Here is a 24,233-nt window from a genome sequence, read left to right as displayed (position 1 = left end):
AAAAGCTTTTTGTTTGCGCCACGATCATAAAGATAATAATAAATGTGAATAAATAGATACATAAATAAACCAACCAAATGAATGTTTAACGGTGAAAGGGACAATCAGCCACCCTCCTCCACAATATTCACATCAAACTAAATTGGTGTCAAATGTTTGTGTTACTTTTGCGCAGTAACATTTCTTTTATTTGTGCTGTTATTATTTTTTAGATAATACAAAAAAATTTACACAAGTCATCAGAGGTCAAAATATGACCTCTGATTTATGACGTCATTACTTAAAAAAACACTTTGATGTTTGAGACAGAATCTAAACACTTAGTAAAATAGAAATATTTTTGTACTTCAACATTAACTGTCTGCAAAGAGACAAAGGAATTTTAAACTTTGAAATTTGGAGTTACTTGAAATATTTTGCAATGTTTTGAGAAAAGATTGTAGCAGAACATTTAAAATTATGATACATAGCACAGACTCTACAGACACACTTACATCCATGCTTTTAAAATTGACAAACAGTTTATAGATTATGAAAATGAACTTGAAAATGACTGGACCACAGAGTTGCACCTGTGAAACAACAAATATGGGATTTATCTTCACACTACCAAAAGTTCTTGGTATTTGGTTTAAATGCTTCTCTAGCAAAGAGGGGCAGTGGTTCTTACAGACGATACAGAACTATTGGTGAAAAAGAAGTTCAAACCAACATAAAGAGGTTCTGCAATCACTGCGTTGAATGTGCGGATGTGGCTCAGAGAATCCGAGTCAACACTGAAAAAGGACAGAGTTCCAGCCGGACAGTCCAAGTACATCGCTATTTTTGGAGAAACAGGCTGGTTGGAGAAAGCTACTAAAGATAGTTTGCTATTATCCTTCCTAGTTGAGTAACCAGTATCAGAACATCCCAAACTCCAGCTGAAATCCATCAGTTCCAGTGGAGAGTCTCTGTCCTTTTCTTCCTCTTTCCTTTCTCTGTTTACTGACACGTCAATCTCTCCTGTCCACTCGACTTCCCAGTAACAACGGCCAGTAAGACCATTACTACAGAGCAGCTGGTAAGACTCCTCATATTCAGGAAATATCTTCTCTTCCACACGTGTCACCTTCATGTTGTCTTCAGAAAGTTTCAGGTTTCCAGTCACTGAGTTTCTGTCGACGGTGAGTTGACAGGAATCTGATGGAGATAAACACAATCCAGCTATTGATAATTATTGATCATTTATTGACAGCTTGAATGTCATGAATCAGATGAAAAATACTTACACTTCCTCAGACCTGGAGTCAACCATCGGACTCCAGCAGGCTCCACCCTGAATGGAGGATTCAGATTTAGGCAACTTTGTTCATCACAACAGGCAACCACTCCATTCACCTTTGACATGCATACACTGAGCAACTCATCAATTCATTGAAGAAAAACATAGTCCAAGAACAACAAAAGATAAACACAAACAAAAACAACCAAAAGCTTAAGTGCAACTGGTCACTTCATTTCCTTGATTTTTCTGATTTAGGAATCATATGTTGGATTGTTCATAGCATCAGGACTCACCAGTGCTTCTCAAACAGAGCTTTCACTAATTAAAAACTAGGTCTTAAATATTTGCTTTTGGTGTAGAATGGTGCCTGGGCGGCACTTTGGACACCTGTGACATGATTCTACAATCGTCCAGGCATTGTTTTTACAATCTGTCTTCCCATCAGAAGGTAAAAAGGTAAAGTTCTTTTCAAATAACAAAATGTAAAGATCTGTGAGTTTTATCCCCTCTCTTTCTGCTAAAACCAGATGTGTCTGCATACCTGAGAGTCTCCAGTGCCCAGTTTGGGTCATCCAGGCCTGTTGACAGCAGCTTAAGTCCTGATTCTCCTGGATGATTGTAACTCAGGTCCAGTTGCTTCAGCGCTGAAGGCTTGGAGCTCAGAGTTAAAGCCAGGGAAGCACAGCCTTCCTCTGTGATCATGCAGCCTGACAAGCTGCAAATGGATAATAATAAAGCTAAGATAAAGCTAATTTTAGCTTTATTTGATCAAATTTGGTATTTGTTGTGTTATTACATACCTGATGCTGATGATTGTACCCTGGCTTAATGTTTTACTGTCTCCCTGTTTTGCAGTAACTATATTTACTTTGATTCAGTTTTTATAGTTTTGCTTTTTTGGAGTTTTGTCAAAGAAATAGTAAGGAAAAACAAAAAGGTAAGGTCATTTTATTTATATAATGTGGGGATTTGGTTTTCTTTGTCTCTTTGCTCACCTGTTCTGCCTGGATTCTGTGTTTTTCATTAAACCACCATTTTACTCCACAACCTGGGTCCACCTCATCTACTCTCAGAACCTCAGAACCTCAGTATCATGACATATAGCACATTTTCAGCAACAAGGCTGTTAAAACACAGCCTTGTCGAAAGCTGAAAGATAAATAAGTGCTTTTCTATTTATCTTACACTATTTTGAACTCAAAACCATCACAGTCCTAGCGCCTCAAACACTGGGCTTAGCAGGATTTTTGAGGGAAAAATCTTGTTTTTATTACCTTAAAATGAATGAATGAATGATGAATGAATGAATGAATGAATGAATGAATACACATACCAGAATAGTTAAGGTTTCTTAAGTAGCAATGCTAATCTCTCACATCATTCTTATATTTATATACTCTGCTAACATAGTGAAATATTGGAACCGTTTCTCTGAATATAATGCTACAATGCAAAAAATATATATTTTATGATTTCCTTAACTTAAGGTTATTATCATATTAACTAATGATCAGTAGCATTAATGTCTTTGTGATTTCCAAGTAATTTTAACATGAATATTGTCTTTAACATTCATGCTTGTTAGTTCTTCGTAATTAAAAAAAATTAAATGTCTTACAGTTACAGTGTTAAATGTTCATTAGAATTTAAAGTTTATTTATATCTGAGAATGTGTTATAACCATTATACTACTGGAAAATGGTCTCAAAATAAAAATATAATTTATCACAATAACCTCTGTGACAATCTATCATCCAGAAAACTTTATCATCGTGACAGAACCAACAACTTCCCCTTTTGCCTCAGTTGTTTCTTCATAAAAACAGACAACAGCAGCAGGACACAATTTATTTTTACTTTCTGGTTATTGATCCAATCAAGCCTGTAACTCAGACTGAGCTGAAAACACTAAAGACGTTTTACTGAACTTACCTGAGCGACTCAAGCTTGCAGTTTGGACTCTCCAGTCCCTCGCACAGCAGCTGCACTCCAGAGTCCTGGAGGTCATTGTTGCTCAGGTCCAGCACTCTCAAAAGTGAAGTTTGAGAAGAGAGGATGAAGCAGATGGCTTGGCAGCTTTTGTCTGACAGGTAGCAGAGACTAAGTCTATAAAGATAAAAATAAAAAAAATCTGTGAACAATAATGTAATTCTGATGAACACATTCCAGGCTGCAGTAAACTATTTTACTCAGATTGCCTAAAAAACTATAATTACTAGACTGTGTTTTTCAATTGTTTCTTAATTCAAGTTTGATTTTATTCCCATTAATCTTTTATTCTTTACATTTCCTGTCAAATATTGATGTTACTTTACAGTACCTGAGAGTTTCCAGTTTGCAGTGAGAACTCTGCAGCCCAGCACACAGCTGCTTCACTCCTGAATCCTGCAGGCTGTTGCTGCTCAGGTCCAGCTCTCTCAGACTACAAGGCCGGGAGCAGAAAAGTGACGACAAGCTCTCACAGCTTTTATCGGACAAGTTGCAGCGACTCAATCTGACGACATAGCAAGAAAGATGACGTGTCAGGCCATGGTGAGTGAATATATGATGTGCCACGGCAAAACCAGGAACAAGTTAACAGAGTAGAAATGGAAAAAATTAAAAAACAAGACATTAGAAGCCAAGTGAAACTTAATGTATAACATCTACGGAAAAAGTCACTAAAACAAAGTGGAACAAAAATTAATATTTTTGAAAATTGTGTAAGCAAGGGTTGGGCTAACCACTTTTGCCCTTCAGTTTTTCTTCAACTTTTTTGTACGATTATAACTGAAAGGTTATAAAACAAGCAAAAAAATTAGCACAGAAGAATTTTTACAAAACTTATTTTAGGGGAAGCAAAGTGCACTAAACGTCCCAAAGTTACTAAAAATGCAAAACGGAAAATTAGCTCGGCTGTGAGCGCATTAGTGGATGTGGCATTAAGAGCAAAAAGCAGCTCAGTGAACTCAGGCTATGAGTTGGCAATGTTGTAATGTAATAGCTAGTTACATTTACTCTTTTTTTTTTTAAAATCTACTTTTAGAAGTATTTTTACTATGCTGTACGCTTTGCTTTTACTTCAGTAATTTTATTATGAAGTATCCCTACTCTTACTAGAGTTGTTTTTACCAAAATTCACCAATTATAGACACCTGCAGTTTTTGTTGAAGTTTAATTAATTTTTTTTAAAAACTTGGAAAAATTTATTTTTCCTGATTTAGTTATTTTTTGTTGCTTATATAAATTATTGCACTTACAGCCTTAAAATCCCAACATTTCCATTTAATTTATATTTTGGTCTGTCTGATGATGTACTCTTTAAATATTAAATGATTGATCATTTGATCAGTACTTGTAGACTTTTTGCCAAATGCTTTATTACATTTGAGTAATTTATTGGACAGCTACATTTTATTTTTACTTGAATAAAAATTTGTTGAAGTAGTACTACTCTTACTGGACTATAATTTCTGGCTACTCTGCACACCTGATAACCCATGAATTAGATGTAAACTAACCTCACAATTTCCAGTTTACAATCAAGATTTTTCATTCCAAGCAGCAGAAGATTTAGTCCAGAGTCCTCCAGATTGTTGTTACTTAAATCTAGCTCCATTATGCTACATGTCGGGGCGCTGAGAATGGAGGACAAGGCCTCACATGTTCTCCTAAAGAGCCCACAACCTGCCAGCCTGTATAAATCACAAATGAATGCAATTAATGTACAGGAAATTAGAAATGAGAAACGTCTGTATTTGTCTATACTTACAGAGCTGTAATGGAGACCTTGACCACTGGCAGCAGCATCAGAAGAACGTTCTCTGAATCATCATAATTCTTGAGTTCAAAGACATCCAGATTACTTTCTGAAGACAGAATGATGGAGACCAGATCTGACCACTCAGCAGGAGACAAGTTGTGCGTTCTGAGGCGTCCTGAAGTCAGGTACTGCTGGATCTCCTCCACTACTGAATTATACTTAATTTCATTCAGACAGTGGAACAGACACAACATTTTCTCAAAGCATAGAGATTTTTCAGTGTATTTCTTTATGCACTGGACTGTGTGCTGATTCCTCTGTGAGTTATTTGTGGTCCATTTAAGCAGGCCTTTAAGGAGAGATTGGTTGGTCTGGAGAGAAAGACCCAGAAGGAAGCGGAGGAAGAGATCCAAGTGTCCATTCAGACTGTCTAAGGCCTTCTCCACAGCACTCTGGTAAAGAACATTTAGATCAGGCTCTTCCACAAAGGTGTTCTTGTCCATCAAGTTCTCACAACGTTCAGTAAAGGTTAGATGAACATGAAGAGCAGCCAGAAACTCCTGAACACTCAGATGGACGAAGCAGAACACCTTGTCCTGGTACAGCCCTCTCTCCTCCCTAAAGATCTGTGTGAACACTCCTGAGTACACTGAGGCTGCTCTGATATCGATGCCACACTCTGTCAGGTCTGATTCATAGAAGATCAGGTTTCCTTTCTGCAGCTGATCAAAAGCCAGTTTTCCCAGAGACTCAATCATCTTCTTGTTGTCTGGACTCCAGTGTGGATCTGTTTCAGATCCTCCATCATACTTGACCTTCATCACTTTGGTCTGAACCACCAGGAAGTGGATGTACATCTCAGTCAGAGTCTTTGGCAGGCCTCTACTCTTGCTGGTTTTCTCTATATCCTCCAGAACTGTAGCAGTGATCCAGCAGAAGATTGGGATATAACACAGGATATGGAGGGTTGGTGATGCCTTGATGTGGGAGATGATCTTGTTGGCCAGTTCCTCATCACTGAATCTCTTTCTGAAATACTCCTCCTTCTGTGGGTCATTGAAACCTCCGATATCTATGACCATGTCAATATATCCAGGTGGGATCTGATTGGCTGCTGCAGGTCGTGTGGTTATCCAGAGGAGAGCAGAGGGAAGCAGTTTCCCCCTGATGAGGTTTGTCAGCAGAACATCCACTGAGCTGGACTCTGTAACATCAGTCAGGATCGGATTGTTGTTGAAGTCCAGACCAAGTCGACTCTCATCCAGACCATCAAAGATGAACAGAACCTGGAACTGTTCAAAGCTAAAGATTCCTTTGGTTTCAGGAAAGAAGTGATGAATCAGTTCCACCAAGCTGAACTTTTTCTCTCTCAGCACATTCAGTTCTCTGAAGGTGAATGGAAATATGAACTGGATGTTCTGGTTGGTTTTGTCTTCAGCCCAGTCCAGAGTGAACTTCTGTGTTAAGACTGTTTTCCCAATGCCAGCTGCTCCTTTAGTCATCACTGTTTTAATTGGTTGATCTCCTCCAGGTGGGACTTTAAAGATGTCTTCTAGTTTTATTGTTGTTTCTGGTCTGTATGGTTTCCTGGATGCTGTTTCAATCTGTCTGACCTCATGTTCCTGGTTGACCTCTCCAGTTCCTCCCTCTGTGATGTAGAGCTCAGTGTAGATCTGGTTCAGCAGGGTTGGACTTCCTGCTTTAGCGATTCCCTCAAACACACACTGGAACTTCGTCTTCAGGGAGGATTTGAAATGGTGCTGATGAACTCCACCATACATTTCTAAAATTAATAGTAATATATTGATTCAACATAACAAACCCCTTCATATGACAGATTTACACAGATTTGAATGTATGATTTTGAGTTATTTATGTTTTTAGAAAACAAATCTTACTGTTCTGAATCTGATCAGCCAGCTCCTCCTGCTTCATATTTCTCAGAAATTGATGGGTAATTTTCAGAAAAGCTTCTCTGCTGATCTTCTCTTCATCTTCAACATCCATCGAACACGTTAAGCATTCAGGATCATTTGAACATAAAACCTGGTGGATCTTCTTCAGCTCGTTTTGCACAAAAGAGACAATCTTGATTTCCAGCAGCTAAATAAGAAAGAATTTAGAAAATTTAACAAAATATTTTATGTCCAGTGTATGAGATGCAGACTGACAATGAACTAATATCCCAAGTGCTCTGTAGGAGAGAACAGAATCTGTTGTGAACACAGGTAAAATTTCAGGTTAATCTGTGTAAGGCAAAGCTGAGATCCACACTGGTTTTTACTGGAAAACTAAACATTAACACAAATTTCTTTAAAGAATAAATCCATGTTAAGGTAGCCTCTGTTAACTTTCTCAAGTCCTAAAGAACCAGTTTCTTTAAAAAAAGCACTAAAGACAGGATGTCTTCCTGTCATCGCTCATATTCAAAGCACCCAAAAACACCCTGACCTTCAACTCAGAAACAGACTTTGTGGAACTGCTTTTAATCACAAATTGCACAAACACCACAAACAGGATTGGTGACAAGACCTATTCCTACAGAACCCAGATCTTCCTTCTTGTCCTGATGCAGACACAAGGGTCTAGAAACGCTTTTCCTTCCTGGACACCATTAGCAAATGTCTCAAGGGGACATGTACTTTAACCATTTCCAGAACCCAAAAATATGTGGAATGGCTAATCAAGTCTTCAAAATTTCTCAAGACGTCCAAGAAGGTGAAAATGGACTGTTTCAGAACAGAACAAGGAGGCTGAAAAGAATGATGCCCCAGTAAAGCTATGACACTCCAACATTGTTGAAAATGTTCAAACCTTAAATATGGAGTCCAGCTGTGGGAACGCTGCATGTTCAGGAACCCCCGAGATCCTCTGGACACTTCTGTGACAGAATCAGGGAAACTTACTGCGAATGGTAAAAACATGATGCACCGAGAAAGTAAATGGCCCTAAAATGGAAGGCTTGCTTTGAATAAAAAGGTAATCTAGTGATTTTTTTATCCTTCTGAGAATAGCATGCCACCTTAGAAGTTGTTTTCATCACGTTCATCTTTGAACTTTTTTAAAAATTCTTTGATCTAATTCTGAAAATTAAAAAGCAAAACTGTGAATTCAGGAATCCTGCACTAAATCTAATTCTTTTCATCTTTTCTTCTCTGTTCCTACGTCCATTTTATTCTGCTTCTCCAAAAACTGGGTCATGGGGACAACATGTCCTGGAAGGACTCAACTATCAATCTATTATCAAAGAACTCCAATAAAAACCCCATCCAGACAGTTTTTGGCAATTAAAATAATGTTTTTTGATGTCTGGAAAATGAGCCAGTTTAAAAACCTCTAGATATAACGTCACAAATCAGCTGGCACTGCCTGTTACCTAGCAAACCCAGCAGAGTTCCACCCATTTCCTAGCAACCATAGTGGAGTTATGCCAGTTTCATAGCAACCCTAGTGAAGTTCCAGCATGTTTGGTCAGCTGGTTTTCCCGCTGTATGCGCTGTATAATGGCTGCTGGAAAAGACAAGTGTTTTGTTGTTGACTTACCATCCAGAAACCACTAGATGCATTCTTATTGGCTGTGTAGGAGGCTCTTGTTCTACTTTTCAAAGATGTACAGTTGTATAATTGTGGATGTGTTTGTAGTGATTTTCACATACAATTGTAAACATTGAGTAGGGGCATTATTTGGATTTAGAGTGGCAGAACCCTAAAACAGCTCATCTTGAATGTAAAATAGGCAGAAATGAGCAGAAAAAATCTGATTATCTAAGAATGATTTTGTTAAAAATATAATGAACATGTTCTTTAGCTGTTCAAGGCAGGTTAACGGGTCACTTTTAACTTACTCAGATTCAGGGATATTTAGTCTCTTAAAGTTAACAAGTGGGTTGTCCTTTGACCCGTCGCTCTTAAAGGACACACAGCTGGGTCCAGGTTCGGGTCCGGGTTCTGCTCCAGGTTCTGTTCTGGGTTCTGGTTGGTTCCTGTTGAACAAGAAGGATTTTTCACTCAAGTACTGAGCTAAAACATGTGGGAGCCCCTCAACAGTGCAATATGACTGTATTATACTACAGTCATATCAATAACTCAGCATATGACTTCATTTATTGGATGTACAATAATTTAGATTTTATCTGTATGTCTGTTTAATTCTGAAATACATGCAAATGAAGCTCCTAAACTAAATCTGCAAACATTTATTCATACAGTATTAATGTAAATTAGAGAGACGTAAAATCTGATGGCTTTCCATGGAAACTTAGTCAAATATTTAAACCATATTCAAGCAGAAACAAATCTGTTTTTCATTTACTATAACAGGATCTTAGAATGGTACATATTTACAGAGAGTTCAGCTGAGGATTTAACATTCTGACACGTTTCTGGCTTCATTATTCTCTGACTCACCTGATGTCCTTGTGTCCTCCACACAGAGACGCTTTAGAGGGACGGACTCTGTCCTGTCTGTCCTCACGCTGATCCATGCTGCTCACAAACCCACGAAATTCACCTGAGCAGAAATCACAGAAAACATGATCACAGCTCTACAACCATCACATGTGATGAAAAAGTAAAGTCCTAGCATTCATTTTCATCATGGATTTCCTTGTTTTGAAGTTTCAGACACTAATTAAGACTCTAGAGACTAAAAAGCTCTTAAAAATGATTTAACCATAGCAGAAAACTGATGTGTGTCGCAGTAAAAGCTGCAGACGTGGTTATTAAACAGTCTTATTATAAAAACAACACAAATCCTCATTAAAAATGATTGATTTAGCTTTAAATGCTTCCAACATTTTGGATCAATATGAATGTTAATGTGAACCACTCTGAGTTTCTGACTGCTTGTGTGTTTTCAAGTAAATAAAACTTTATTGCGGTCCTGAATTTAAAACACGTTTGATTTTACTTTTTGAAATATTCCCTATGAAAAACACAAAAGTCCCATTTTAAATTATTTTATGAAGTCTTAATGTTGTGCTTTATTGTTGTAGTTTTGTACTTGTATGATATTTTAATTGTATGATTTTTTAATTTTTTTGCTTAGTGCCTTGGAAAAACAAGTTTTATCTTAAATCTAAATAAAAAGAAAGCTGGAGTTTTAATTCTAACAGCTATTAAAACTCTTAAATTAGAAAAGTTATTTTTATGTTAGTTTTAGAAAAATTCAGATATTGATGATTCATTTAATTAAAGCTCAAGTTTGTATAAAAAAAAGTAAAGAAAATCAACAAAAACCAAAGTATGATTGTTGGTTTGGTATATTAGGTAATGTGTTGTTATTCTTAATTTGACCACTAGGGGTCAGAAATTGGCACGTACGTATTGTATGAATTTAGCAGCTTTGTAAATAGGAACAGAGACAGAAGCGGAAGTCAGACAGCTACAGAGAAAAAATCACATTTCAGGAGAAATAAAAACTTTCAACTCGTGTTGTAATTCTGACGGTTTAATAAATGACTGTATTGATCTGCAGAGACTCAGAGCTGCAGGAAAAGCTGCCATCATTTACTGCTGCCCTGATTCTGCTCCGCTTAGTTTCTCTAAGATCTTCCTCCACTGGACTACAGCTCTGAATAACAGATTCCTGCTACTGGTTAGAAACACAAACACTAAAAACTGCTTACTTTACCATCCAACTGAGAACGTCGTCTGAGCCGAAAACTTTCTAAAAGTGAAACTAGAAGAGAAATCAGGAAATGCCATCTGCACCCAGAGAGGGAGGAGGAGGAGGAGGAGGAGGAGGAGGAAGAGGAGGCTCCTTTATTCAGTAAGAGACGTTTCATCATTCAGGAAACAATCAAAATATTCATTAATCAGAGAAAATAACCAACAAGGAGAACAAGAAGAGTTTACATGTTAGGAAAATTACTTACCTGAAGTTTCCGTAAAGATAAAGTTCATCACCTTTTACACACAGTTCTATAATTTTATTTAATGAACATAATTTTACCAAAAAGCCAACAAAGTTCATGGATGAAGGAAACAGAGTTTTCCTTAACGCATCCATTTCTATTTTACTTCAGTTTGACCTTTTCTGTTTTTAGTCACATTTCTAAAATAAAATATTTGACTTTGAAGAAAATATTCAATGAAAAAAAAAACAGATTTCCAAGAATCTGCTTCTGTTGACATTTCTGACTTCCTGTTTCCTCAGCCGTCTCCGTCATGAGTCCAGACGTTTCAACTCTGTTCAAGTCAAAATCTGCCCATCAGAGTAAGTTGGTGTCACAATTTTACTAATAAACTTTCAAAACACTTGCCGCACTTTGCTTTTCCTAAATTAATTTGATCAGATAAATCATGAAACGCTAATTCTTTGTAAAGTTTCAGTTTCATAAAGTTCAACGTCTTTAAGTTTTGGTTATCAGCTGTTCGTCCTTCAAGTAGTCAGATGATGATGTTCATGTTTTTAACAAAAGCAGATAATCCAGATGTGTTTTAATGATCAGGGTTTGTTTTTATCTTAAATCCTTACAGAAATCACTGCTTTGGTTCTGGAAGGTTTAGATGTATTTATAAGAAACAGAGACGCAGTGCTTTGCTACTAATTGTCAACACAATAACTAGATAACAAGGTCAGGAAAAAGTTTTAATTTTAAAAAATGGCAAGGAAGAGACGGTGAAAACATCAAACATGTTTTTACTGTGAATTCATGGTCTTAATAAACTATATGAGAATTTTTAATCAGACCTTATTGTTTTAATAAATTAACAAAGAAAGTTTTTGTCATTTAAAAGTAACCAAACAGTCACTGAAAAAACTTATTACTTGTAGATGAAACATGTTTATGATCCGTTTTTTTACCGCTACATAAAATGCTTCATTATTATCCAGCTGGGCCTCTAATACACACACAGATCAGGAAACTTCATCTCATAGACGGGCGTGGACCGCTGAGACGGCTGTCCTGACGGAGACGGAGGAGGACGGACGATCAGGTCAAAGACCCGGTCCAGTTTGGACTGAAGCAGCGACGTCTAAGGGGAAAGACGATACCGTCTGTCAGTCAGACAGTTTGACATGTTTTCATTAAACAGACAAAGTTTCTAATCTGACCAAAACCAAAAACAGTTTTAAGATAAATTGTTCGGTTTGATTGGGGACCAGCTTGTTACATTTTCTGCTGCTGTAGTTTTCTTTCTCTCTGCTTTCAGTCAAACAATCTAAACTAGTTGAACACCTGTTCCCCTCCTAGCCACTAGGGGCGCTGCATGAAGAACCACTGAAGGAAACGAAACAAAAACCTCTGAAGACACTGAGGGCAACTTCCTTCTTTATGAAATGGAAACCAAAATGGAGGCGTCAGATTTTAGTGGTTATTTGTCTTTGGCTAAAGATCACGAGTCATTTCTCCTGCTAGCGCTAAGCTAGCTGTTTGTTTTGGTTGTATTTACCCAGAATGCACTGCGCTGTAGTCCATTTACTGCTTGTGGAGCGGTCTCTGGTCCGCTCGATGTTCACATATACATTTTAACTGAACATTTTCACTTCCACCAAACCCAGACTGAGGTCTGTAGGCGGACCAGTTTGATTAGCATTCACACCAAGCCAACGGTTCGGTTATTAATCTGAATAATAATTCAGATTAATCTAACTGGAGTAGGATTAAAGTGAACTGACTGGTGCCGGTGTGAATGCAGCCCAAGTGTCTCACCCTGGATCCACAGAGAGCTGCTATTTCCTCAAAAGGAGCCGTCTGAAACCTCTCCACCACCTCCATCCTCTTCCTCCTCTCCTCCTCCTCCACACCTCCACTATCCTCTAAAAGAAAAACAACGTCTCAAATAAACAGAGAAACAAATTAAATCCACATGCAGGTAAAAGGCAGCGGTTTACCAATGGCGTTCTTCAGCATCTCAAAGGTGATCTGCTCAGTCTGAGGTTTCTGTGGAGCAGAAAGTGAAACTTAAATCAACGTTCAGATGAACAGATGAAGTTACAGACAGAAACAAACCTGAGGATCAGCGCTGGCCTCCTGGTCTATGGCGATCTGGAGGGAGATGGTGTCTGCGATACTCATCTTCCTGGACAGACGGTCTTCATCTGGAACAAAACTAAAGTCAGAGAACTAAACACTTCACACTAAACATTTCCTGTCTAAGAAAATCCTGAAACAAACTTGTTTACAGGTGAGGAGTGTTTACCGGTCAGCTGAGGAGTGTAAGGCGTGTTGAGGCGTTCACACTGCGTGCTGTAGCTGCTTCCTGTCAGCGCCTCGCAGACCTTGGACTGGACAAACAGGAGATCTTTGTCCACCTTCAGATCCCCGTTTGGGATCCTGACAAACCAAATCAATCAATCAATACTTCTTCCAATCCAACCGGACGTCGTCTGACCGGCTTGTTTTGGTACCTGGGTTGGTCACACAGGACGCTTTCAGGCAGCAGGTGTGGCGCCCCCTTCTGTCGACTCTCTATGACCTGCAGAAATATAAAACTAGAGTAGACACGCTGAACACACCTTCACTCCTTATTTCTACGCTCTGATCACCTGAGTGACGTGCTGATGGAGAGGCGGCGGCGGCGGGCCGGTCTGCGACAGAACATGGAGGGCGGCGGCGCAGACGGCGTGAAGACTGCAGCGGTTCCAAACAGACAGACTCTCCTGATTGGACACGCCCATTTCCTGAGCAGCCAATCACAGAGGAGTCCATGAGAGAGGAGGACAGCAACATGGAGACCCGCCAGGTGATGTGAGCTCACCTGCAGAGCCAGGATGAGTCGGATCAGGTCCACCAGAACCTCCTCACTGACCAGTTCCACACTGAGGACAACCAGTAAGATGAAGAGCGCCTGGTAGTGGCTCGGCCCGTTGGACTCCTCCTTACAGGCCAGGAAGACGTGTCTGTAGAGCCGCTGGGCGTGCTGCACAGCAGAAACACACATCTCAGAAAGATACCTTCAACAGCTGCAGCCCCCGGCTTCTCTTCCTCGTTTTTATCTCTTTATTATCTTCTTTTCTTCGTAATGTGATGAATTTTGTTGAGCTTCTGAACAATAACAATAAAAATCATCTGGATTCTAAATGTCTGCCGAACATGAACACAGAGCAGCAGCTGTGATCATCATCCTCACCTTCCTGATGAACAGGTTGTCCTGCCGGGAGCATCTGTCCTCCTTCTGCTCCAGAACCGACACGTCAAACGTCACACTGTCCACAAACAACCAACCAATCAACAGCAAGTTCAATTCTGCCGCCTCATTGGCCGATTCAAGCTGGTTTGATGAGTCTGCCACTAGATAGCGGTGTTCGGCATGCCGGTCCTGACCTGACCGCGGTGATCCTGGCTGCGTTGTGACGGCGGTCGATGAGCGAGGTGAGGATGGACAGAACCAGCAGGCGGATCTCCGGGTCGTCCATCAGGGTGAAGGACAGCAGCGGCTCCAGGAAGGAGGAGGGCAGCGCGGTCAGCAGGTTGCTGCTGTCGTAGCGCTCCGAAACCTGAAGAGGAACCACATTTGTTTATTTATACATTATTGATTTGTCATTGTAGTGCTATCACTTGCTTGTTTAGTAAACTAAATAAATATATTAAAAATGAATAAATAACATTTATTTATTTAAACATGGCTCCCCACCTGCAGCAGAGACTTCAGCAGCATCACCTGGATCATCCTGCTGCCTTCAAACCTGAAACACGGGCTCTGTTACTGGTCGTCATGGTAACGACTAGATGGGACAGGGAGGGGGAAAGCTACCCGGTGTTCGGAGATCCCAGAGCCGGGTAGATGCCGGGGACCGGAATTTTCCCCATGATGAACAGCATGACCTCTGACCTCTGGTAGACAGGAAGTGTGTTGGCAAAGGATCCTGCAGCAACACAAATTAAACTTTAATTAAAAAAACATTTAGTGTTTAAAATAATAATTCAGATTAAAAATCAGATCAGGTGATTTCATTTTTAATCCCGGTTCTGACCCGGTTCTGACCGATGGTTTTGATGACGGCATCCTGCAGCGTTTTCTCGTGAAACGACGTGGTTTTGTGTTTTCCGGCATTGTCATAGTAACCAGTCAGCTGGTAGTCGACGCTCTGCCTGAGTTGCCGCAGCAACGTGTTGAACACCTCCAGCACGGTGGGACCTGCAGCACGGAGCAGAAAACTGTCAGATGGGAGAACCCGGTCCGGTCCGGTCCGGTCCGGTTCTGGTTCCGGCTCACCTACGGATCCAGTGGCTTCGATCACAGCTGCCTCAGACAGAACCTCCACGATCCCGGCCCGGACGGACGCCGGACTCCTGCTGTTGGCGTCCAGGTGACCCAGCAGCTGCTGGATGACCAGGTGGGAATGCTGGGACTGTAAACACATCATTTGGTCACAGCAGCGCCACCCGGTGGAAACACGGCGACACGGCGGAGCGGTTCTGCTGACCTGGATGGAGAACATGATGATCTGGAAGCAGCGAACAGCAAAGCCTCCTCCTTCCCACAGGCTGCGGCTGTCCAGGTGCCTGGAAACACAGCTGACCCTCAGACACACTTCCTGTCCCAATGCTAACGCTAATGCTAACGCTAACGCTAACACACCTGCGCTTTGGGAATAAGATCCACACAGTTTACCAGAAACAAGTTCAGATTTTCATAAATCAAATACATTAAGTCAGAGAAAATCTCTTATTTCAAAAAATGGAAAACTGAAACATCCAAAAACTAAATCTGACCATTTTTTTCTTGTTCAAATATTCATTTGAATATTGATAAACAGTAATGGTGGATTATTTAAATTATGTAACATTTTTCCATGTTTTCAGTGAAATAATCTGCCAATAGAAGTAAAACTTCAGGTAAGTTAGTTTTGTTTATTTCAAGTTAGTCAAGATATTTGGTAAGATTTTGTATTTTTGCAATTTGAGGTTTTATAAAAATAAAGAGGTTTTCACACTAATAAAGACATTATATTCTACAGATGAACATTTTAAGTTTCCAAGTCGTCTTGAATCAGCAAATCTCTCCTCAGCTCGACTCACCACTTCACAAAAACTGAATACGGGCCGTAAAATTAAGTAAATTAAATAAATAAAACACTCATGTTGGTGTCAGTTTGTTTGTTGCTTTTGGAACGACTGACATTGCTAGCTGCAGGTTAGCCTGAAGCTAACCTCTGAAAACATGACAGTAACTCAAGTTTTAACCAGAAAACATGAAACTAATTTGCTGATCTAGCAGGAAAATGATCTTATTAGATGAAATGTTGCTGATCTAGTCAGTGAGTTAGAACTGAGGTGATTCTCACATGAGAACGGGTCTGATGGCGTTGTTGATGTGTCCGTACGCGGCTCGGCCCAGCAGCTCTCTGAAGCAAACCTCCGTCTGCTCAGCAGGAGAGTCGCTGCAGGCAAACACATTCACTGATTCATCCTGAAGAAACACACATTCACTGATTCATCCTGAAGAAACACACATTCACTGATTCATCCTGAAGAAACACACATTCACTGATTCATCCTGAAGAAACACACATTCACTGATTCATCCTGAAGAAACACACATTCACTGATTCATCCTGAAGAAACACACATTCACTGATTCATCCTGAAGAAACACACATTCACTGATTCATCCTGAAGAAACACACATTCACTGATTCATCCTGAAGAAACACACATTCACTGATTCATCCTGAAGAAACACACATTCACTGATTCATCCTGAAGAAACACACATTCACTGATTCATCCTGAAGAAACACACATTCACTGATTCATCCTGAAGAAACACACATTCACTGATTCATCCTAATGAAACACACATTCACTGATTCATCCTAAAGAAACACACATTCACTGATTCATCCTAATGAAACACACATTCACTGATTCATCCTAATGAAACACACATTCACTGATTCATCCTGAAGAAACACACATTCACTGATTCATCCTGAAGAAACACACATTCACTGATTCATCCTAAAGAAACACACATTCACTGATTCATCCTAATGAAACACACATTCACTGATTCATCCTAAAGAAACGCACATTCACTGATTCATCCTAATGAAACACACATTCACTGATTCATCCTAATGAAACACACATTCACTGATTCATCCTAATGAAACACACATTCACTGATTCATCCTGAAGAAACACACATTCACTGATTCATCCTGAAGAAACACACATTCACTGATTCATCCTAAAGAAACGCACATTCACTGATTCATCCTGAAGAAACACACATTCACTGATTCATCCTGAAGAAACACACATTCACTGATTCATCCTAAAGAAACACACATTCACTGATTCATCCTAAAGAAACGCACATTCACTGATTCATCCTAATGAAACACACATTCACTGATTCATCCTAATGAAACACACATTCACTGATTCATCCTAATGAAACACACATTCACTGATTCATCCTAAAGAAACGCACATTCACTGATTCATCCTGAAGAAACACACATTCACTGATTCATCCTGAAGAAACACACATTCACTGATTCATCCTGAAGAAACACACATTCACTGATTCATCCTAAAGAAACACACATTCACTGATTCATCCTAAAGAAACACACATTCACTGATTCATCCTAGTGAAACACACATTCACTGATTCATCCTAAAGAAACACACATTCACTGATTCATCCTAGTGAAACACACATTCACTGATTCATCCTAATGAAACACACATTCACTGATTCATCCTAAAGAAACACACATTCACTGATTCATCCTAATGAAACACACATTCACTGATTCATCCTAAAGAAACACACATTCACTGATTCATCCTAAAGAAACACACATTCACTGATTCATCCTAATGAAACACACATTCACTGATTCATCCTGAAGAAACACACATTCACTGATTCATCCTAAAGAAACACACATTCACTGATTCATCCTAGTGAAACACACATTCACTGATTCATCCTAATGAAACACACATTCACTGATTCATCCTAAAGAAACACACATTCACTTATTCATCCTAATGAAACACACATTCACTGATTCATCCTAAAGAAACACACATTCACTGATTCATCCTAATGAAACACACATTCACTGATTCATCCTAAAGAAACACACATTCACTGATTCATCCTAAAGAAACACACATTCACTGATTCATCCTAGTGAAACACACATTCACTGATTCATCCTAATGAAACACACATTCACTGATTCATCCTAAAGAAACGCACATTCACTGATTCATCCTAAAGAAACACACATTCACTGATTCATCCTAATGAAGCACCAATGAAACCAGAACGGTCCAGGTGATGCGTCTGAACTTCCTGTTTCGTCATGGAGGCGGGGTCAGCTCACCTGTTGCCCTGCTCCAGGTTGACCAGCAGGGCGGGGACGATCTGCTCCATGTGCCGCGGCTCCCAGATGTTGACCTGCAGCTCGTCGTCCACCGTCTTCCTGATCACGCCCTGCAGGCCGCGGATCCCCGACACGCGGATCCTGAACCACAGAAAGTCACGTTTGTTCTTCCTCAGAGCCAAACAGAAAACTGATTTCTGTCTTTAACCAGTTATTTTAAAATTAAGATTTGTTTGGCAACCAGAAATATTTATATTTACATTCTCTATGAGGAGAAAATACCTTTTTAGAGATCTGGAACATCAGAAGCAAATGAAAAATTATCAAAATATTTCTAAAGTTTTTTACAGATTAATGTTTTCTTCCAAAATCTTGATAATTTAACAGTTTTGCTCATTTGAGTAATTTTTTGCATAGTTTTGACAGCAGAAACCGTAAAAGTTTCACGTAAAGCATCTGGAAACTGACTTGATCCGAGTGTCGGGGTCTTCGTGGTCGGAGTGACACATTTCACTGAACCGAGACACGAAGAAGTCGTAGCTGCGATGGTACGAAGGCGTGTCCTCCTCGATGTTCGCAAACTTCACAAACTGCAACCAAAACAAACACAAACCATAAAAACAAGATAGAAACATTCAGTTTCATTTTAATATTCAAACACCATTTGCTCCATGTTTCCTGGCTGATTTCATACAAACAATCAATTTACCACAAAAACTAGTTTGTATGTTAACTTTAAATTATGTGAAAAACAACAAATCTAAACATCCTGACCGAATTCTGTGTAAATCTATGTCAAAATCAGAATAAAAAAACAAACATTCTCAGATTTATGTTAATTATATTGTTAGTAAATGGAAATATTTAAACAACTGTTTCTTCTTATTTGGTATGTTTGAGTTTTAAGACTAAATTTGCCTGATGAAGCACAAACACTTCTGATTCTGAGAAAAAAAAAGAGATTAAGTTCGAAATTCTGAGAAAAAAAATCTGAGAAAAGTCAACAGTCTGAGAAAAAAGTCAAAATTATGAAGAAAGAAAATCAGATTTTTTAAAAAAAAAGTCAGAATCCTGAGTAAAAAGTCAAAATTAAGAGAAAAAAAAACAAAATCCTGATAAAAAAAAAGTTTGCATTCTGAGAAACGTGAAACTTTTGCAAAAAGAATAAGATCAGAATTCTGAGGGAAAAATTCTGAGAAATGTTTGAGAAAAAAAGTCAGAATTAATTTGAACACATCATCAATAATTAATTAAACTCTCTCAGTCTGGCTCTGCTGTAAAGCTCACAGAAAGGATGGTAACATAAAAGCCACTTTATGAAGATATTTTCTGTCATTTGTAATTTCCTTCTTAGAAAAGAAATGGATTAAAGCTGATCTGCTGTGGTGTGTGGACCCAGGTGTGTGTTCGTACGGAGCTGGTGGCCAGGATGTGCAGGTGCGGCCTGTCGGCCTCCAGCAGCAGCCGCAGCGTCCCGAGGAAACTCTCCACCAGCAGGTTGATGCTCTGGCAGTGGCAGGCCAGCAGCAGCTGCTCCATGGCCTCCAGCGCGATGCACACATACCTGGAACGGCAACAGCTGCTTTAACAGGGCACTGACTGCTAAACCAAACCCGACATGGTTCTGGTTCTGACCCGTAACGGTGGCGGTTCAGCTCTCTGGTCAGACGCTCCGACAGGTAGGCAGCGATCCTGTCCAGCTTCTCCGGCGCCGACAGAGCGAAGAAGGTCAGCTTCTCCATGTTGGCCTTGACCAGCCCATCCTGAGCAGACAGCACACGACCTCATCATGACCTCACCATGACCTCACCACAACCTCACCACCAGGGACAACGCTCTGTGTGTGTGTGTGTGTTTACCTCTGGGTCCTCAGGGAAAATGTTGTCCACCAGCCGTTTGTAGCGAGGACGCAGCGCCCAGCAGCAGCCACACACACCTGGAACAACAAAACATAAAGATTCTTTACGTTTGTCCAAAATTATTCAGATTAGTCTCAATCATTTAATATTTAAAAATTACATCATCAGACAAAACAAAATGTAAAGTTAAGAGGAAATTTTAGATTTTAAGGACTAAAATGACAATAATTCAAGAAAAATAACATATTCAGAGCAAATAGATATTTTTTTCCAAATCAGTTTTTTTCAAAAAACACTTAAAAAACTTTAATAAAAGCTGCAGCTGTTATTGTGAATTTTTGGTTAAAACATGTTTGTTTTTCATTCAGTGGGTAAAAAATCTAGAAATTTTACTCAAGTAAAAGTAGAAATACTTTAAAATATAATTACTCAAAGTACTGCGCACTAAAAATACTCCTAAGGGTAAATTTTGTTCAAATAATTACTCAAGTAAATGTAACTAGTTTCTACAAACTCTCAGACATCAGTTCTCCTCTCAGCCAGCAGGGGGCAGCAGAGCGTCTGCTGGCTTTAATCTTTAATCTCTCATATTGAGTTTCAGGGATTAAAAGGTTGTCAAACCGTCACAGTCAGGAATCCCCACTTCTCCACCTTAATCCCAATCTGAACCAGAGAGATGAGGCTTCATGTTGTGGGTCCAGATGGACAGAACCGGGCCGGGCCGCAGCAACGCTGCATCTCAGCAGTTAATCCTGCTGCTGCTGCTGCTCGTTGCATAACGTCTTTATACTCTTGTTGTTTTCCGTCAAAAGAGCTTAAAGAGTCCAGAACGCAGTTCAACACACACAACTGGATATGTGACCCGTTTGGACCTCAGAACCAGAAACATGCCTGTAATCAGCTCTGCATAATCTGGTTTATGGGACCAGAGAATTACTGGATTCAGTTTAAATCCAGCCGTAACGCTGAGCTATGAAGGCTTTTCACATGAAACCTGCAGGAAAAGCAGAACTTTCTATTAAAATAAAAGGTCAGGTGCAACTTGTTTGGAAAGAAAAGGATTTTTCCCAAAAAAACAAGTTAATAGTTGCAAAAACTAAATAATAGGAAAGTAACTGAACAATGTTTTACATGAGGCAACATGAAAATATGACTCACATCTAGAAGATTATGACTGACCTGCATTTGCTCTAATGAAAGTTTAAATTCTGCTTTAATTTATATAAAAAGGGACTTAAAGTCTTAAAGGAAGATTTATTAAAGCTCAATATCTATTTTGTTCAGTTTTAGCTGCGTTATATTTTACAATTCCAAACTTTAAAAAACATTTCTCTCAGAATGAGAACCTGAAGGAAACTGGTGCAAAATTATATTTTGAAAAGTTAAATCTTGCTAAAATCTACAACTGGTAGATCTGTATTAATTTATCCCACAATAAATGCAGTTTGTAGATTTTTGATACTTTTATTCTGTTTGTTCAGCAGCAGTGAAATAAAACCATCAAACTTTATTAAAATAAACGATGGAGTTTTTATTTTTAGATTCTCACTCAGTAACTACAGCAGCATCATTTTTCTGTCTGATTTTTAAGGTTTTATCGTTTTAATTTCATCCTAAAGTTAAGAAAAAAAATCTGGACTAAGTAGCCAAAAGGATTTGATCTGAAACCAAACCAATCGATAAGTTATTGAATAGATATAAATACCATTGTACCAATGAAATCAATAAATCCACCAGTTCTTTATGAACAGAAACATGTTTGGTCAGAGTTATAATGTTGGGAAGTTATTATTATTATTTAAACATCCAATAATCAGCATCAGTTTGTGAATATCTGCAGAGATTGGACGAGGATTAAGACTGAAATCTGTGGTGGGGAATTATAAATTATAAATTATGAATTATGAATTATGATTACGCTCCAAACCAATAGGTTGGGTTTGATAAAATTAAATATATAATAATCAGCTGATAGCAGGAAGATGAAAAGGTCAGATGGAGATAAATGAAACAAACTGAGAAATTTAAAATATTCTAAATTAATTTTACATTTTATTTCTTCTATAAATAACAGAAATGTGATTAAAATCCCATCATTATTCTAAATAAGAGCAAACAACCTTTAGAAATATGAAACATTATTTTTAAAATATATAATTTATAAAGAGATTTAGTCGTATTTAAAAAAACGCTAAATTTAATTCGACGATGATGCAGAAAAATTAGATTTATGGTTAATAAATGATAAATATTATCTTACCATACATGAGGATGATTCCTTCAGCTCACATCCACACACCAGTGGAGATAATCCTCACACACACACACACACACACACACACACACAGAGCATCATGGCTCCGCCCACTTTCATTCATGCTCAGCCTTGTGGAGTTTCAGGATCTCAGAGGAAAAATGTTCTGAAAGCTGGAAATGTTGTCAGATTAATAATGAAGAATTGATTAATCGGTTTATTATTGAATCTTTTAAATTTGCAGACATAATTATTTGAACCTTTTAGATGCCGAGGTGAAGATTTTTTAAATAATCCTTCATAATGAAACAGACCCACAGCATGATGCTTCCACCACCGTGCCTGGTAACCTGACCTCCTTCTGGATAATTTCAATTCTTCTTCTCTCAGATTTAAACTTCTAAATAAGTGAAAACTCGCCTGAATGTGAAATAATCAGAGGAAATAAAAGCTAAATAAAACTTCTGCCTCTGGTTTTTCTTTTAACGTTGAAATAAATGAGCAGAATGGACGGGTGGTCCGGTTACCGCCAGAGGCCTGGTGGTCCAACACGGAGCAGCAGTCCTGCAGCAGCCGGCGAGGGGCCTCCGCCACGGTCGGCATGGCAACCACTCTGGGCAGGCTGATGCTGGGGAAGCTGGGCAGACTGGGAGGGTTGGCGCCGCGGGGCAGAGAGCTGAGCAGAGCCGGGACCGTCACCACACGGGGCAGAGAGCCCGGCATCGCCGTGGGAACGACCGCAGAGCCACAGGAGCAGAAGAAGAAGAAGAGGCGGTCCTAAAGTAGAAGAAGAAGAAAGTTGCTTCAGCACATTTCAACACATTCCTGTGGGAATTAATTCAACTGGACCCGGTCATTATAATTATAATAATAATAATAATAATATCTGCTCAAATTAATTAAAAATATTCATTATTCTTTTATTTTGGTGATTTTTGAATTAATTTCAGACACAGTTGGGAGACAAATGAGGAAATAAATTATCATTTTGCTGAAATTACGTTTTCATGTAAGCTGAAATATGAACTTGAAGCTATAAAAATTAACTTTAATATTTTAAATGATAATTTCTGGAGTTTATCTTTAATTAACCACTGCATATATAAAGTATATTTATTGATCACTGTTTTACAGACGATCATTTTGTTTTCATGCTTTAGAAAATGAACTAAAGTTTGGAATCCAGAGAGAATTGTAGCCAATATTCAGACAAATAAAAATAAATTCATGTTGTTTTGTCATTTCTGACAAATATACAATAAAGTCAAGATTATTTATTTCTGAAAAACTCTGCAGCTAAACAATAAACAGAAGAATGAAAACAGTAAAACTGTCTGCTCATCCTTACAGAAAAGTGAATAAATTAAACATTTGGTCTGAAAACGTTGCTGCTATAATTCAAACTCCAGCTAAAGTTTCCCAACAGTAATAAACAGTCGACCGTCTGACTCTGACCTCTGACCTTCAGCTCCTGCAGTGAATCTGTTTCTTACCTGCTGCTTCCCTCCAACGCTCTGATCAGCTGCAGCTTATGCAACATCTGCTGTCCTGCTGCTGCGATCTATAATCAATACGCTGCTCCGCCTCTGACGTCATCACCCATCAGGAGGAGGAGCCGCCGCTAACCGTCGGAGCGTCACATTCTGCTCTGAGGGGGAAGAGGAGCAGCGGCGCCTCCTCTTCCTCCTGACTGGGATGCAGGAACGGCTCCCTCTGCTGGCCAACAGAGGGAAGTGCAAACATTTCTCTGACCCCTCAGGTCCAGTTGGTGACATTTACTGGAGTCCTTTCCACACACAGACAGCAGGAGGCGC

At 39.1% G+C, this 24,233-nt stretch overlaps 2 protein-coding genes across 5 annotated transcripts; both read right to left on the bottom strand.

Annotated features, from left to right (window-relative positions):
* Window positions 1-501: 501 nt before the first annotated feature.
* LOC114140510 (NACHT, LRR and PYD domains-containing protein 3-like) lies at window positions 502-10,807 on the bottom strand. Of its 3 annotated transcripts, none has more exons than XM_028010465.1 (12): window positions 10,639-10,807; window positions 9,414-9,516; window positions 8,852-8,989; window positions 7,821-7,887; window positions 6,905-7,109; window positions 5,016-6,789; window positions 4,765-4,938; window positions 3,585-3,758; window positions 3,197-3,370; window positions 1,806-1,979; window positions 1,269-1,315; window positions 502-1,203 (listed from the first exon to the last, which is right to left on the bottom strand). In XM_028010465.1, exons 1-12 carry the CDS (start codon window positions 10,793-10,795, stop codon window positions 644-646), a joined length of 3,747 nt encoding a protein of 1,248 aa, XP_027866266.1. In that variant the 5' UTR covers window positions 10,796-10,807; the 3' UTR covers window positions 502-643. The 3 variants fall into 3 exon arrangements, with proteins under 3 accessions (XP_027866266.1, XP_027866267.1, XP_027866268.1); XM_028010466.1 differs by having other exon boundaries at window positions 502-1,179; XM_028010467.1 differs by having other exon boundaries at window positions 10,634-10,727.
* Window positions 10,808-11,146: 339 nt separating this feature from the next.
* Window positions 11,147-24,156, bottom strand: LOC114140530 (protein EFR3 homolog B-like). Of its 2 annotated transcripts, XM_028010517.1 has the most exons (23): window positions 23,913-24,141; window positions 22,947-23,196; window positions 20,166-20,242; window positions 19,942-20,069; window positions 19,720-19,870; window positions 18,775-18,896; window positions 18,307-18,447; window positions 16,243-16,338; window positions 15,382-15,460; window positions 15,171-15,306; window positions 14,940-15,092; window positions 14,709-14,820; window positions 14,589-14,640; window positions 14,279-14,451; window positions 14,085-14,160; window positions 13,713-13,874; window positions 13,501-13,635; window positions 13,363-13,430; window positions 13,155-13,288; window positions 12,965-13,053; window positions 12,847-12,895; window positions 12,665-12,771; window positions 11,149-11,987 (listed from the first exon to the last, which is right to left on the bottom strand). In XM_028010517.1, exons 2-23 carry the CDS (start codon window positions 23,140-23,142, stop codon window positions 11,853-11,855), a joined length of 2,571 nt encoding a protein of 856 aa, XP_027866318.1. In that variant the 5' UTR covers window positions 23,143-23,196; window positions 23,913-24,141; the 3' UTR covers window positions 11,149-11,852. The 2 variants fall into 2 exon arrangements, with proteins under 2 accessions (XP_027866317.1, XP_027866318.1); XM_028010516.1 differs by having other exon boundaries at window positions 11,147-11,987; window positions 14,940-15,306; window positions 23,913-24,156.
* Window positions 24,157-24,233: the final 77 nt, after the last annotated feature.

Source organism: Xiphophorus couchianus, chromosome 24 (assembly GCF_001444195.1).
Source record: "Xiphophorus couchianus chromosome 24, X_couchianus-1.0, whole genome shotgun sequence".
NCBI classification, from domain to species: Eukaryota; Metazoa; Chordata; class Actinopteri; order Cyprinodontiformes; family Poeciliidae; genus Xiphophorus; species Xiphophorus couchianus.
The sequence above is the reverse complement of the archived record's forward strand: the minus strand, read 5'-3'. Positions and strand labels throughout refer to the sequence as shown.

What these genes read in the sequence shown, in the direction of transcription:
- LOC114140510 (XM_028010465.1), bottom strand. Translation starts at nt 10,795, where the DNA reads ATGATGAAACGTCTCTTACTGAATAAAGGAGCCTCCTCTTCCTCCTCC. An exon ending in AAGGTCTCCATTACAGCTCT is followed by an intron (nt 4,939 to 5,015) that starts GTAAGTATAGAC and finishes TGATTTATACAG; the next exon opens with GCTGGCAGGTTGTGGGCTCT. An exon ending in GACTCCAGGTCTGAGGAAGT is followed by an intron (nt 1,204 to 1,268) that starts GTAAGTATTTTT and finishes AATTATCAATAG; the next exon opens with CTGGATTGTGTTTATCTCCA.
- LOC114140530 (XM_028010516.1), bottom strand. Translation starts at nt 23,142, where the DNA reads ATGCCGGGCTCTCTGCCCCGTGTGGTGACGGTCCCGGCTCTGCTCAGC. An exon ending in TTTTCCCTGAGGACCCAGAG is followed by an intron (nt 20,070 to 20,165) that starts GTAAACACACAC and finishes CTGTCTGCTCAG; the next exon opens with GATGGGCTGGTCAAGGCCAA. An exon ending in ACATCCTGGCCACCAGCTCC is followed by an intron (nt 18,897 to 19,719) that starts GTACGAACACAC and finishes TTTTGGTTGCAG; the next exon opens with TTTGTGAAGTTTGCGAACAT.